Source organism: Melozone crissalis, unplaced genomic scaffold (assembly GCF_028551555.1).
Source record: "Melozone crissalis strain CALT ecotype California unplaced genomic scaffold, PUWL_Pcris_2 ptg000033l_1, whole genome shotgun sequence".
NCBI lineage: Eukaryota > Metazoa > Chordata > Aves > Passeriformes > Passerellidae > Melozone > Melozone crissalis.
In genome coordinates this window covers 13868481-13882928 of record NW_026535811.1, presented here as the reverse complement: position 1 = coordinate 13882928, position 14448 = coordinate 13868481, and the positions used below count along the sequence as shown (strand labels likewise).

Genomic DNA, 14448 nt, shown 5'->3' with positions numbered 1-14448 from the left:
AAGAAAATGAACACCTTTTCCCTCCAGCTGAGGGCTCAGGAAGTTGTCATCAGGTCTTTGAACAGTCAGGTAAAATATAAATGAAAGAGTGGTAGCTTTTATTTTTAAAATGCAAGATGAACAAGCTGGACTCTCTTTACACAGCAGGTCCAAGTTTTCTCCTTTACATATCACATTCCTCCTTAGAACAATGGATAGTTCCTTTAAATCCTGAGAGGGGGAAAAAGTTTTAAAATTGTTTAAGGCGGGATTGAAAACTGGTCTGAAGGAATTTCCTTTCTGGGTATTACAAACATGTAGTCATGGGGACTAAAGGCATTATTTCTTCAGAATGAATGTATTTCAACTTACTGCTTCAGGTACTGAACATCTGATGAATGCAGTCAGATCCCAGCAGGGCTAAAGTGGCCGTGGATCTCAGCTGGCCAGATGCTGCAGACACAGCTGGTCACAGCAGCCAGGGCTGGCACTGCCAGGCCTTTGGATCAGGCACAGGGAGATGCAGCAGCTGCATTTCAGGCTGAGAGAGGCTGCATGGCAGCAACAGCCTGTGCCTGCAAGAAATACTGCAACTCTGGGCCAGATGCAAGAAATACTGCAACTCTGGGCCAGATGCAACCAGCACTGGGCTCATGCCATGTCCTCCTGAGGCTGTTTTGGTGAATTGGATACAAATCATTCCTGTATCAAATGAATTGTTGATCACAGTCTTAACAAGCAATTTCAGAGACCCATAAGGCCATACTTTCCATTGAAGGAATGGGTTAGGAGAGCACAGAGAGCTGAGCCCAGTGTGGCCCTGTGTGCTCTGGTGGGAATTTCCTTTGTTGTGTACAGGAAAGCAGGTGCTGCTTCTGCCAGGCACCCATCTCCTACGGGCTGCAGCCACTTCCAATCTCTGCACGTCCTTCTGGCAGCTCTCCTCAAGGCTAAGGAAAAAGAACTGCTGTAACCTTGTCCCCAGTTAGTTAAAACTTGCTCTAGTCCCACTGTGAATCACAGGTTGCCAAAGGCTCAGAAGATTCCTGGTTTTTTTTACAAAGAGCTGCAGTGAGGGGAGAATTGACCTGAACAGAGCAACCCCACCTCTGGGGTTGCCATCCCAGCACTGCTCCTCCCTCCTCTCCTTTGAAACCCCAAGTGGGAAGCTGTACCCAGACCTGTGTATGGCTTCTGACACTCTCTTGAAGTCTTATAAATGATACATTCATAAATCTGTACATGATAAATTAGGCTAATGACCTCTCCAAGCAGGCTGCAATGCTTGCCAAAACTAACACATAACTAAAGGCAGGAAATGAAATTCAGACTTAAAGGAGGAAACACAGGGCCCCATCATCACAGGGCTGCACAGGTAAAAGGTAAAGCCCACAAAGGCTGGATCTCTGATGGGATTATGGAGCAGACAGGCTGTCAGCAAACATCACCCCCCTTCCAGGCCCCAGGAAGCTGGAGAAGGGATGAGCATGAAGGAGCAGGGAGATGACTCAGACTGAGAGGGAGTCAGGCTCCCTGCAGAGCTGCTTGTTGGCACTGCAAATCCACATCCAGAGAGAATTCCTCATCCACCAGGAAACTGTGGACAGGTGCTGCCAAGCTCCAGCTGTTTCCCATTAGCATTGGCTCAGGGGTGGGGTGGCTATAAATGGCCCAGGGCAGGGGGGAGTCTGTCTGTGGGGTATCTGGTGACTCCCTGGGGCACCCTCTGCTTTTACAGCTGTATGTAGCATGGAATTTTTTTTTCCTCCCTTCTAGTTGAGAAATTTAATATAGAAGAGAGTGAGGGGAGGCTATGTGTGTTATTCTTTAGTATGTGTTTCCCTGTGTGATGGAAATAAGGGATGGTGGAGCTCTCTTGGAAACTTACTGGCAAAGGCAGTGGCTTCTGATTTGTACCTGCTTTATGCTAATAAGGCAAAAAGCAAAAATCTGTTTTTACTGGAGCAGTAGTGGACCTGGTAATTCTGGGGTGCTCTTCATTAACCAATGCTGTGTGGTTACACTGATGAATGACCAAGGTTTCTCTGTGTGTGGGATTGCAGAGTGTGGTCAGCAGAACTCATGCCTTGATGAAGAAGGCAAGAAGATAGTTTCTCTGTAAATAATGCTGTCTTTGTGTCTCTAACAAAACAGGCCAGTATCAGCTCTACCTGCTCTGTTTCATGTGCTAACATGGATGACTGGGACAACAACAATGAGTTCATCCAGCGGCTGGACTTTTCCAGCTGTGGTGAGGAGAGTGAAGAAAGAAGTGTAAACGAGGAGGACTCCCTGAGCCTGAGCCCCCCCAGAAGCTCAGAGTTCCAGAAATGGCAAGAGAGCAGTCCTCTGCCAAAAACCCCTCAGAGAAAGCTTAGTGAGATTTTCCTGAGCAGAACAAAAGCCTGGATGAGTCCCACCCTGAAGTCTTCCCCATCTGTGAGCAAGAGCTGGAGTAAACCTGAGACACCACTGCACATCACCTGGAAAAAGCTGCAGCTCTGTGACACCCCACACACTCCTAAGGTAATGGCAGGTCTGGGGGGCCTCTGCAGGAGAGAAATGCATCTCCCTTCAAGAAGCTTGTGGTTTGGGGGCAGCTTGGAGGTGGGCAGCTGCACCTGCTGCTCTCTTCAGCACATTTCTGGATGCTAATGGGTTTTGTGTTGGAAATTGGAAATGGTGTTATGGCTGGGATGTGTACTTCACCTGGCAGGAGTGGTCAGCTCCAGCCAGCTTGTTGTCTGGTGCCACAGTGTTCTTTTTGTGTGAAAGAGTTGCTCAGTGGATCTGAAGAAAGCAGGGCTTTGTTCTCAGGGCAGCAAATCTCCTATGGAAAAGGTAGCAAACCAATGTGAGCTGCCCCTCTTCACCTGTGTCACTGTCCTAAAATACAACTTAGCTACTGAGCCAGTTTCTTGAGAGAATGATCCCAGCCCCTATTTTATGCCTAACTTTTTGGAGAGAGTAGAATACAACTGCTTTTTGTCTTGAGTAAGCACAGGTGGAGACTTGGCACCAGCTTCTCTGTTCACAGATGATTTCTGGTGTGTGCATGGCTCCAAGCAGTCCAGGCCTGCAGTGGAGCGTGGCTGTTGCTCTTCTCTGTGTTCCTGCTCTACTGACAGATTGTTTGCTCCTTTGCTTAAGTGGCACACACAAGATCTGGGCTTTAATGCTTCTGAGCTAGGCTTTGACTTCTGTCCTCCTCCAAAAACCTGATTGTGTGGAGAGAAGGATGAACCTCTGGCCTTATATGATTGACTGTGTGGCAATATTTACTGAGGAATGGCCTGCACTCTCTAGGGGAAAGCAGTCTAAAGGGCATCACTCCAAAAATTTCCTGCAGTGAGTCTTTATAAGAAATCTCCCTAAATCTCACCTTAACATAGGTGAGAAGTTGTCCTTGCTTTTCACGGAGTTAATTTTGTCCTAGTAACTGGTACTCCATTGTGATTTTGGGCTTAAGGACGGTGTTGCTGAAACATGGTTGTTGCTGAGTGGTGTTTGCCCAAAGTCAAGGACTTTTCAGTTCCCCATGTTCTGCCAGTGAGCAGAAGCACCTGCAGCTGTGTGGCTCCAAAGCCAGGACAGCTGCCAGGAACAAATCAGAGGAAAGTTCATGCCATAGGATGTTGTGCTCAACGTATAAACAGAAGGAAATTAGCCGGGAGGGGCTGATTAGGGCCCAGGGATGGGCTGGACATCAGTCAGCAGGTGGTGAGCAATTGTGAATCACCTGGCTGTCTTGGGTTTTATTTCTCTTTTCACAGCAATAATAATGATTATATTTTATTTTAATCATTAAATTGTTCTTTCCTCATCCCATAGGCTTTACCTGTTTTTCCTTTTTCATCTCCCCATCCCACTGAGGGAGGCATTGTAGCTGTGAGCAAAGGGTTCAAAAGCAGAGGGCTTAGTTTCTGGCTGGGGTTAAACCACAGTAGAGGTGTATAAAAATCTTTTCCAGAGCAGATGGGCTGCAGGTAGGGAAGGCTGCTTTCAGGGTGTGCAATGTGTACATGTTGGCTGGATGATTCAAAACATGCTGCTCGTAGTTTGTGATCTTGTAGCCCATAAGCAATCACATGAAATCAACCATTTATTTTCCTTTCTCTCCTGGGATAAAGGTCTTGTTTTCCAAGCATGCTGCAAAAGATGAGCTCCAAAGGGCCTAAATCTGCTTGTAGACCAATCTGGGAGCGTTGGCCTTAGAACATTTGAAAGTGATAGAAAGGATGGGAGAGCAGAGCCCTGTCTAAAACTGCAGGCAGAGCCACCAGATGTGAGTGGAGATGTGGCTCCAGGATTGTTATAGTGAGATCACTGTGGGATTGAAAATATGAGTGCCTTGATCTTCAACAGGGAGACTTCTGTGTTCTTAAAGGGCTTTTAACTAGAAGAAAGCACAATGTTAAATGATCCTTTAAACTGTAAACCACTCTCTTGAAGCTGAAACAAGTTAAAACCAAATGTATTTTTTAAAAGCTGATGGTTACTGAAGGAGTCAAATCAGAGTGAGTAGATTTTTGTCTTCAGCTCAAGACTGCTGAATATACTTTGTATGGACCAGTGAGTAAAACACAATGGCCTGTGCTCTGTGCCAAGGGGAACTATAGAAGATCCAGAGCTTCTTTCTGAATTTATATTTCTGAAACTCTGGTTTTTACTCATGAGGAGAAATGGGTTCATTTTGCTTTGCTAGTAGCCATATAAAAAATATTTCTAGCAACTTCCCCTACCCTAATGCTGCTTAGTGCTGGGAAATCTGGCTGGTGTTCTAGGTCATCTCCTGACAAACTTGAACTGATGCAATGGTCCATGCCTGGCAGAACTAGGTCTTCCATGTTAATGGAACATATGATGCAATTTCTACCTCTCTGTAGGAGGGAAAGGGGAGCAGCTGGCTCCTCTTGAGGACTGTGATTGCCAAAATGGCTCTGCAGGCATTGCCCAAGCGAGCAGGGAATAGACTATGAAAGGGCTTAACCAAGAATGGAGTGCTTTGTGGAAAATGAAAACTCTGGGGACTAAACTAGGGACACAGGGCTTTAATGGTTCAGCTCTGCCAAGGAAGGGAGCCGAGTTCTCCTTGAGTTAGAGGAGAACAAGAATTTTATTTTGAAATAGCAACAAAAAAATGTCCTGGTTTATTTGCCACTTATTTTCCCCTCTCTCAACGCAGAGCCTGTTATCGAAGACAGCTTTTCCTTCATCTGCAACCAAGGTCCCGGCCAAAGGCCTCCGGCACCTGAGGCTCACTCCCCGCGCTGACCCTGAGGACTCCTCCCACGCTTCCCTTGTCAACATTAACCCCTTCACACCTGAGTCCTACCGACAAACGCTCTTCCATCCCAACGGCAAGAGGAAGGCTGCAGGAGAGCTGTGAGTGAGCTCCTCTTGGGCAGCAGGCTGAAATCAGGCTGCTGGGAGGGATAAGCAATGGAGATGTTCGGTATCTGGAATTGTTTGCTAACAATGAATCACCTGCTTCTGTGGTGTTCATTGGTGTAGAGTAAATGTTAGCAGATGTATAAAGGTAACAGAAGTATAAGTAAAAATCAGTCATTGCCTCTGTTCACAAAGGTAAGCGGGGGATCAAGAGCTCTCTGTAGTGCCGTGGCTGCAGCTTCAGCAGGAATAAGGAGGAGAATGATGCCTCTGGACTGTGCCATTCTGTCCTGTGGGCAGTGCTGAAATTGCTTTGTGAAGGCCTCCTAAATGGGAACAAAGAATTCCCAACCTGGGACTGCAGTCTTTAAGAGCTCAACTAAAAACTTGTCTATCAACTCTATAAAATTCATGATTAGGCTATGAAGCAAGGTTTGGAGGCTCATTTGAAAAATATTTTAATTTCAAACCCAGTTGGATTGCTGCACTGAAATGATAGACCAGACTTTCCTAATCTTCTGTTGTAGGAATGATCCTCATCCAGGAAGCCAGATTAAAAAGGAGCTACCTACAAAGGTGAGTGTCTGTACATTTTCCTCCCACTGAGTGGATAAGATGTTTGCAAAAGCTTGTTGTTTGATGGAATTTATTCTGTATTGGAGTACAAACCTCGGCACCGTGCCAGAGGATAAATACCTATAACAGAAAAGGTCTCAGCTGAATGTTTTGCTAACATTTGTTTGATATGACGAACTCGGAAAAGGTGGAATTGTTTGTAACTGCAACAGCCAGGTTTATGGAAGGACAACGGTACCCTCTAGCCGAGGAGACTGGGACTGCAGGCAGATGGCCTCCCTGGAAAAACTGCATCTGCAGAGCAAATCTGCTACCAGGCAACATCCAGGCTGCCACAGTTATTGTTTTACCTAGAAGAAAGCCTCAAGTAACCTGTGAATTACTGGAATATCATTCTGCTTGGTTGCTAATGACATTATGTAATATAGGTATAAAATTGCGTACTAGGAGGTATTTGTACTGCCAAGCTTTTAACCTAGTGCAAAATACAGCTGCCTTATGAAATGCAATCTGTTGGGAAGGGCTGCTGCTTCATGTGAGCCACATTTTACTGGCTGTGAGGACCAACTCTTACCTCCTCTTCTGTGCCATAAACTACAGCAATCACAGCAGTTTCTGTGGGAGCCACTGAGCAACATGAGCTGCTGTCCCTGTAAGGGATGGAGAAAAATCACTTAGACCACTCTTGTTGTTCACTTCATGCTCCAGTGCTTTTCTTTACTTACTTTCCCTGCCAGTAGGCATCACTCTCCCAGCAGTACCAGCAGCTCCTAGATCCCTAGTGGCCATTATTGTAGCAATAATTATGTTCCAGCAGTTCTGCCAGCTTTCAGCTCTTTGTGGAAAAGTGTCTCTGGGTGAGATATCAGTGGGAATACAAACAAATACACTGAGAGCAGCTAATCTGCCATTAGCCAACAGCTGGTGCTTCAAACCTGCAGAGCCTGAGCTGGTACAGAATGGCCTTGGCTGCAGGCAACCTCAGCTGCCAGGGCAGAGCTGCTCTTGCATAGCTGGGCTCACACAGAGCCAGCACACCAAGCTCCTCTCCTGAGCTCAAAATGGGCTTCTCTAGTCCTGTCTTTAGGCCAACACCTTGTTATTGCCTACTGTTCATCCCTGAGTGACTCCATCAGCTGTAAGAACTGGTCTGGGTTGTCAGGAGAAAGGATTTCATGGCAGTAACCCAAGGAGGCTTAGGCATATACACCCAACTGGACTAAATTTCTCCTTAACTACAATTTCTGCCTCTAAGGATAACAAGTCCTGATTATATAAAGCCAACCAGCCTTGCAACTTGGCCAACCCAGGGAAGGTGGCCTTAAAGTGGTCACAAAAAAACAAGTGGAAGGTAATTTCAAGAACTGAAATTCCTGTTTCAAGAACTGGCCACACACCTGCACCTATGCCTGGATGAGCACCCAGAATGGGAGAGGGAGCAATGTGGGTGCTCAGTGACAGTGAGTGTTACACACCTCTAAAACAATGACAGCTATTGAGGCTTTCAGCTCCTGTTTGTCTCTGCTGTTTTTGCCATTTTGCAGAGGTACACTCTGAAGGCGAGCAATATGGTTTCCCGCTACAAGAAGGAGTTCCTGGAACTAGAAAAAATCGGTGTGGGGGAATTTGGCTCCGTCTACAAGTGCATCAAACGCCTTGATGGATGTGTTTATGCCATCAAACGCTCCAAAAGGCCTCTGGCAGGATCCTCAGATGAGTGAGTGTGCTTGCTGGAATCTGCCAGTTGAAATGATGGGCATGTTCTTGAGAGGTGTGATGGGAAGGAGGGAGTGTGGATCTAAAAGTATCTGATGGGTGGCATGAGCAAGAATTGGCTGCTGCTGCACACAAGTAACAGCTGGGAGCGTGGGGGAAGATACCACTACACAACTATTGGATGTAAATGTCTGGGGAAGGAAGAAGTTGCATGCACTGCAAAGTGAGGATACCTGAACACCTTGGGTCCATCCAGACAGCTTCTTTACAGTAACTGTCAAGTTTATTTGACAGACATACTGCTGTCCCTGCCTTGTGTATGGCCAGCACTGCTCTTATCTGTATTGACCAGCTTGTGGTGTCCTGTAGCTAAAGCAAAGTCTTTGAAGCTGCTCTGCCTTTGCCTCTTTAACAAAAGACTTGCCTCAGCAATTATTTTCTTTAACAGCTGCTCAGGGCATTTGAGCCAAGGGCAGGTTTTGCCAGTCTGTCTGTCAAAACCTGAGAGAAAGGGGGAGCAGAGGGGTTCAGGACTTTGACAGGGCTCCTCTCCTGGAGCCAGGAATCCTCTGGCAGTCTGTCAGCTCAGCTGTGTCCGTGTGTGTCCCCCAGGCAGCTGGCCCTGCGGGAGGTGTATGCCCACGCCGTGCTGGGGCACCACCCCCACGTCGTGCGCTACTACTCGGCCTGGGCGGAGGACGACCACATGATAATCCAGAATGAGCACTGCAATGGTAAGGGTGCACTGAGCTCGAGGCTGAGAGCCCAGCATGGGCAAAGCTCCCTTCTTCTGTACCTTAATGTGGGTGTTGTGGCTCCCAACAAAGCAAACTGCCCTGGGGCTGCATTTCTGTGGAGAATCCAGTAAGGGCATGTAATATTTAGGTGAAGCTCTGAGTGGTGCTAATGTTTAAGAAGCAGTGAAATGTTGTGTTTCTGGGGTTTGAGAACGGTTTCTCTGTTTTAACTGGCCTGGAAAAGCCAGACTGATGCTTAGGGTTGTGCTGGGACTGTCCAGGTAACACCTGATATGAGTGACCCAAGAGCTGCTCACCTAAGGGCCATGTATCTTGGCAAAACTTCCTCTTAACGGAGGTGGGTGGTGACTGGATGAAGGCACCTTGAATCCTGACTAGAAAAAAGGGGCTTATAGCTGCAGAGGGATGGAGTAAATGATGAGGCGAAGTACAAATGGGGTGCTGCAGGATGGTAAACTCCTACTGAAGTTTGCCCTTGGCAATACCACTGCTTGAGAGAAATGGGGAAAGGTGCCTTTAGCTACCAGAGTTGCTGAAAGCAAATATGTAATGCTCATCTTTTGACTGCAGCTGTAGTCTTGGGGCACAATGAAGAGTGGTGACAGCTGTTTGGAGTATTGCTCTAAAATCTGGTGGAGGCAAACACAAAATGTGCTCATTGCTGCAGCATCAGTGCATTGCTTGTGTTCTGGTGGCTGAACATCTGAGGCTGATGGAGACACAAGCTATGATATCTTCTAGCTCTGAAATATCCATAATGTCTCAATGGACACCCACAAAACTCTATCAAATGTTAATGCTTTTCAGTCAAAAATTTGCTAGTGGGAACTTAATTTCCTTGTTCCACCACTCCTACACCTGCATTCTGCATCCAAGCACAGCAGAAGCAATTAATTTTTCTGTTGTTCACTTGCAGCAGCACCAGCATCACTAACAGGTCAGCCCTCCAGGCAGGATGTAGAGCTGTAGGCTGGGGGCAGAACTGCAGTTGGCATCCTTGCTGGGCATTCCAGGGCAGTGGGGAGGCTGAAGCCAAGTGGTGATGGCCAAGTTTGCTCACTAGAGCACACAGAGCTGCTGGGATTGGGGTTTGTCACTAGCCAGCCTCTTGTTGTGGGCAGCTGAGCTGTTTCCAACATGCTGTTCCATAAAACCTCTGTCAGGTCTCAGACTGACTGTTTTCCCCCAGGTGGGAGTCTCCAAGATGCGCTGCTGGAAAATGCAAAGCTTGGGCAGTATTTCCCAGAAGCAGAGCTGAAGGAAATATTGCTGCAAGTCTCCATGGGACTAAAATACATCCACAACTCTGGCCTTGTGCACCTGGATATCAAACCTAGTAAGTAGAGTGCCCTTCTCCTTTGTGGAGGGTTTCCTAGTGATCCCTCAGGGGTAGGAGATGTAAGAAATCCTTCTGAGTGGACTGACTGTAGTGCTCCAAAGAAAAGAGGACCTTGCCCTTGTCTTGTGTATGGTTTTGTTTTTTTTTATTTTTATTTTGATTTATGCCACTACTGCTGCTCTAAAACTGAGATTTTTCTGATAGTTGGCAGCATTTTACTCCTGTCTCATGACCTCTGTAATCCTAGCTCATGGGAATCACCTTCATACTGATGGAGCAAGTAGGGCTGCCAGGGAAGATGGGCACTTCTTTATTTACTGTTGTGTTCCTGCACACACTTGCCTTTTGTGTGTTTAGCTACCTTGGGGGGGGTTAAGTTCCTGCAAAAATGGTAACAAGGTTTAACAAAATAATAAAAAGTAAAATAATATTTAAAAAAAAAAAGTAACAAGGTTTCCTCTCTGCAGGATGGTCACCTCCAGGGCAATGCTTCCCCTTGTCACAGAGTTAATATTTTTAGAGGGAACTCCTTTTTCCTGCTGAAATGATGCTTCTCCCATGGAGGGCAGAGGGAGAGGAAAGCTGATTTCACTGGGATATTTTATGCATGAGAAACAACTGTCTTATGCCAGCTGTGTGGCTGGATGTGAGCTGGGCAGAAAGCTGACTGCTGGGTGGGAAGCAAGTGCGTGATTTCTCTGGCTGCAAAGCTCAACTACTCTGACAGGTGGGATTTTGACAACGTTGTCAGGCTGCTGCATTGCTAAACTTCTCTGTCTTGCAGGTAATATCTTCATCTGTCACAAGCTGGCAGTTTCAGGCCCTGCTGGGCAGGAGGAGAGTGACAGTGAAGATGAGTTCTCTCCTGGTGTGGTGTATAAGATTGGTAGGTTTTAGCCTACTTTACAGCTGGCCTAAGGTTAGGGCTGCCCATTACTGCCTGAGACTGCTGTGTCCTGTGGCTGAAGGGACTTGCACACAGAACTGATAGCATGGTCATGAATGCCCCAGTTACTCACCAGGATTAATTCCTCTAAGAAGACAAGTCACAGGAAATTCATGTGCTTGTTTCCAAGTGCAGGTTCCTGAGTTAGGAGCAGGCTTGCTCTATTACTCAGTATTTCTCTGTTGGTGCAGGCTTTTATTGGAGAATTACTTCAATTTGCTTCATTACATTTCAGCTGCTTGTTCTCTGTCTCAGGTGACCTTGGGCATGTGACATCAATAACAAACCCTCAGGTGGAGGAAGGAGACAGACGGTTTTTGGCCAATGAAATTTTGCAAGAGGTAAAACTGCTAGAGCTGGTCAGTAGGGAGAACAAGTGGGGAGAGATCAACTGCAGAGCAATCATTAGTCTAGCTTGTTCCTTACCTTATCTCCTCTGACTTGTTCCTCACCTTATGCCCTCTTTCTTCTGTCTGGTCTGGCTGTGAAATCTGTGAAATTAGCACTTTATCATGAACAATAGTGGTGTGAGTCTTATCATGTAAATACTTACTTAATATGTAAATACTTCATAAGTAGCTATCATTGGATTATTGCAACTATTCCCCTTGAGGGATCAGTGAGACAAAACCTTTATCAGTTTAAAGACCCTTGATTTGCATATCCAGCTGAGATGAAACTACTGGATGTGATTATTGAGGAATATATTTACCCAGGCAGATGCCTTGTAAAACAAACATTGAACAAATAGTGGTGGGAGGCACAACACACCTCCTAAACTGACTGTGGTTTTGACACTTGGCCAACAAATGAAAAGGGAATCAGGATTGAACAACCAGCTTGGATGTGTTTTCAGTTCAGGTATTTAAGGGGCAGTGTCTGTGCTGCAAGTGGATTTAGGAACTGTTGGGCCAATGTATCAGATGCAGCCTTCAGTCTGAGTTGGGCATGGGTAGCTTTCTGGTGGAGGTTGGAGGTACACATGTTAGGCCATCCTCTGGAGCCACTGCAGTGATCCCCACGTGGCCTGCAAGGTCCTTATGGCTGGCTGAGAGCCAACGTGCTGGTGGCTACTGGCACTGCCTGCTGCCGGTGTTTTCATCCTGAAGAGCAGCAAACAGCTCGCTGAAGGCAGTGCTACATACACACACTTGCTTGGCTGTTTCTTTTTGGGCTCATTCCCCAACTCACCTTTGCTTAGTGCAGCAAGGTGTTCCTTTCTAACACCCTTCCCTTCTCTCTGCAGCAATACTGCTACCTGCCCAAGGCAGACATCTTTGCCCTGGCACTGACGGTGGCTCTGGCAGCTGGGGCAGCGCCACTGCCCCACAACGGGGCCCTGTGGCACCACATCCGCAAGGGCAACGTCCCACCCATCCCCCAGAAGATTCCCCAGCGTTTTCTGGAGCTCCTCAAGGTGAGGCAATATTCTTGACAGGATGGTGGCTTTTGCAGCTGGCATGTGACAGGAATGTTAGACTCTGAACTCCTTTGTCTTCCAGCTCATGATCCACCCTGACCCAGCACAGAGACCTTCTGCCACGGCTCTCACCAAGCACCCTGTTCTCCGTCCTTCCTCTGGAAAAGCTGTGCAGCTCCAGGAGCAGCTCAATATGGAGAAATGCAAGACTGCCATGCTGGAGAGGTAGGGCTGGCTTGGGCGTGAAGGTGAGAAGGTGTGGGCACAACCATGCTGGCCACCAGCTTTGAGTGGAGGGTGATCGTGCTGGGAGAATGCACATGCAGAAATCCCCAGCCAGTTCCTGTGCCTGGAGCTGGGGGATGATGGGGATGTAAAACAGGGACCTGCAGTGCTCAGGCAGCAGCTGTGCTTCAGCTCTGGCTTGGAGGAGCTGGCTGAGTTATAGCAGTGAACTCTGCACTTCCTGCAGCCACTGGTGGTGCAAAATGCTGATACAACCTGCAGCCAGTGGGCAGACGAGGAATTGATAATGCACTGAGAGAGTGGGCTAAGCATAGAAGGAAGAGAAACATCAGGTGGTGGCAGATTTCCCTTGTTCCCTCTCACTGCCATTGGCAGCAGTGTTTTGGGGGGCTGGGATCTATCTAAGAACTGCCCCACAACCCCTCTAAGTGCAGTGCTCAGCTGGGGAGGAGGTTTTCTGTGTAGACAGAAGAGTGAATGCTCTGGAAGAACAGCAAGTACCAGAAAGGGAAGAAAGGCAATGGAAAAGAAGAATTTGCCATTATTTAGCTATTATATATTTATGAGATGACATTGATCTAAATTTCAGTACTCATAACTATCTGAAACAATGGGAGAAAACCTGAGCCAGGTGTTCCCCATACTGGTGCCAGTGTGTTGCTGACCCGATACATGGTTTTCTTCTGGAAAATCTTCAGAGCTCCTACCTTTTCAAACAGAAACTCTAGAGACAGCTACAGTAATCTTCATGTTACCCTCTGGGCTGAGAAACTGCCCCTTTCCAGCAGTGCTGGAGTATTACAGTAACCCTCTTGTGCAAGATTGTTCATAGCTTGCTTCTGTAGCTGCTGGGGGTTCATGCCCATGACATGACATGGTTTTCTTCCTTTCCTCTTCCCTCGTCTCCCCCCTGCAGGGAACTTAAAGCAGCTCGACTTGCCCAGAGCCTCATGAAGGACCAAGCCTTAGGAAGTGCCAAGTTACAAGAGTCTGAAACCTCTTCTAAGCAGAAGAGCAAGCGTCTGGTGGGAGGGAAGAGCTGTCGCTCCTTTAGCTTTACTCTGGGTTTCTGAATTTCTGTGGTGTCCAAAGACTGCGAAATGGCCCTGTGAAAGCAGAGGGTCTGCACAGACCAATGCCCCATATTCTCTCCCCGTTTCTTTTGCTTTTGTTCCCCTATTAGTTATGATGAGATGGCTGAGACTGACTTACAAGTGTTGGATAATGGGATTTAAGGTTGTCCTCAGTCTTTTACTTGTTTAATTTCTTGTGTAATTTGCCTTGCTATAGACTCAGTAACTCTGCCATGACAAAAGAATGACACATTCTCTACTCACTTCCCTCTTTCTTGAGTTGGGCCCTGTTATTGGTGATTTTGTGGTCTTAACACTTGGGCTGACTGTATTTTTAGAGAGGTGATGATGGCTGTCCAGGGAGACAGCAGCTACAGCTGGCCCCTTCTAGGAGCAAGCAGGCAGAGACTACAGCAGCCAGTTTTAGCTACACATCAGGAGCCAGGCTGGTTACACACAGCTGTCCTGGGGGCTCAGGATGCAGCTGGAGTGGTGTTTCACTGAGGGGGGACACGGAGTCATAGGAAATACCTTGAGTTAAGGACTGGGAGTTGAAGAAAAACATTCTTTGAAATTTTTGTAACTGGGTGTGCTCTAACAGACCAGTTAGTCCCTGATACGCGACTCGTTTTCTGTCAATCGGGGAGGATTCCTTGTTTGCCTGGGGGAGACAGCTGCAGTGTGTTGGTGGCTGGGTCTGTCTTTACCCAATTCCTCTGCAGTACCTCCCAGGTGCTGCAGCTGCCTGCCTGTGAACTGCAGCCTTTCAGCAAAGATGAGGGCAATTAGAGCTTTTCCAGCTTTTTGGAGTTGCCCTTGTTGATGGCTGTATGTATTTTGTATTTGAGGTCTCATGCACCCTTCCCCCTCTCCCCGCTAAATGTAACTCTGGGGGTCCTTGTCGCTTGTTTGTGTTGGACAGAGCGCTGCACTGCTATGAAGGGAGCGCTTGGTAACTCGCTCATTTACAGCTGTTACTGGTTTGTTTGACGATGTTGCACACG

General features: G+C 47.2%; 1 protein-coding gene across 1 annotated transcript; it reads left to right on the top strand.

The window, feature by feature from the left end:
• The first annotated feature begins 1576 nt into the window (after positions 1-1576).
• Positions 1577-13557, top strand: WEE2 (WEE2 oocyte meiosis inhibiting kinase). Its single transcript, XM_054282037.1, has 12 exons — positions 1577-1586; positions 2134-2505; positions 5165-5364; positions 5898-5946; positions 7491-7663; positions 8275-8396; positions 9610-9756; positions 10544-10645; positions 10961-11046; positions 11952-12122; positions 12208-12350; positions 13288-13557. Exons 2-12 carry the CDS (start codon positions 2173-2175, stop codon positions 13442-13444), a joined length of 1683 nt encoding a protein of 560 aa, XP_054138012.1. The 5' UTR covers positions 1577-1586; positions 2134-2172; the 3' UTR covers positions 13445-13557.
• Positions 13558-14448: the final 891 nt, after the last annotated feature.

What these genes read in the sequence shown, in the direction of transcription:
- WEE2 (XM_054282037.1), top strand. Translation starts at nt 2,173, where the DNA reads ATGGATGACTGGGACAACAACAATGAGTTCATCCAGCGGCTGGACTTT. An exon ending in CTGGCAGGATCCTCAGATGA is followed by an intron (nt 7,664 to 8,274) that starts GTGAGTGTGCTT and finishes TGTGTCCCCCAG; the next exon opens with GCAGCTGGCCCTGCGGGAGG. An exon ending in TGGTGTGGTGTATAAGATTG is followed by an intron (nt 10,646 to 10,960) that starts GTAGGTTTTAGC and finishes TCTCTGTCTCAG; the next exon opens with GTGACCTTGGGCATGTGACA.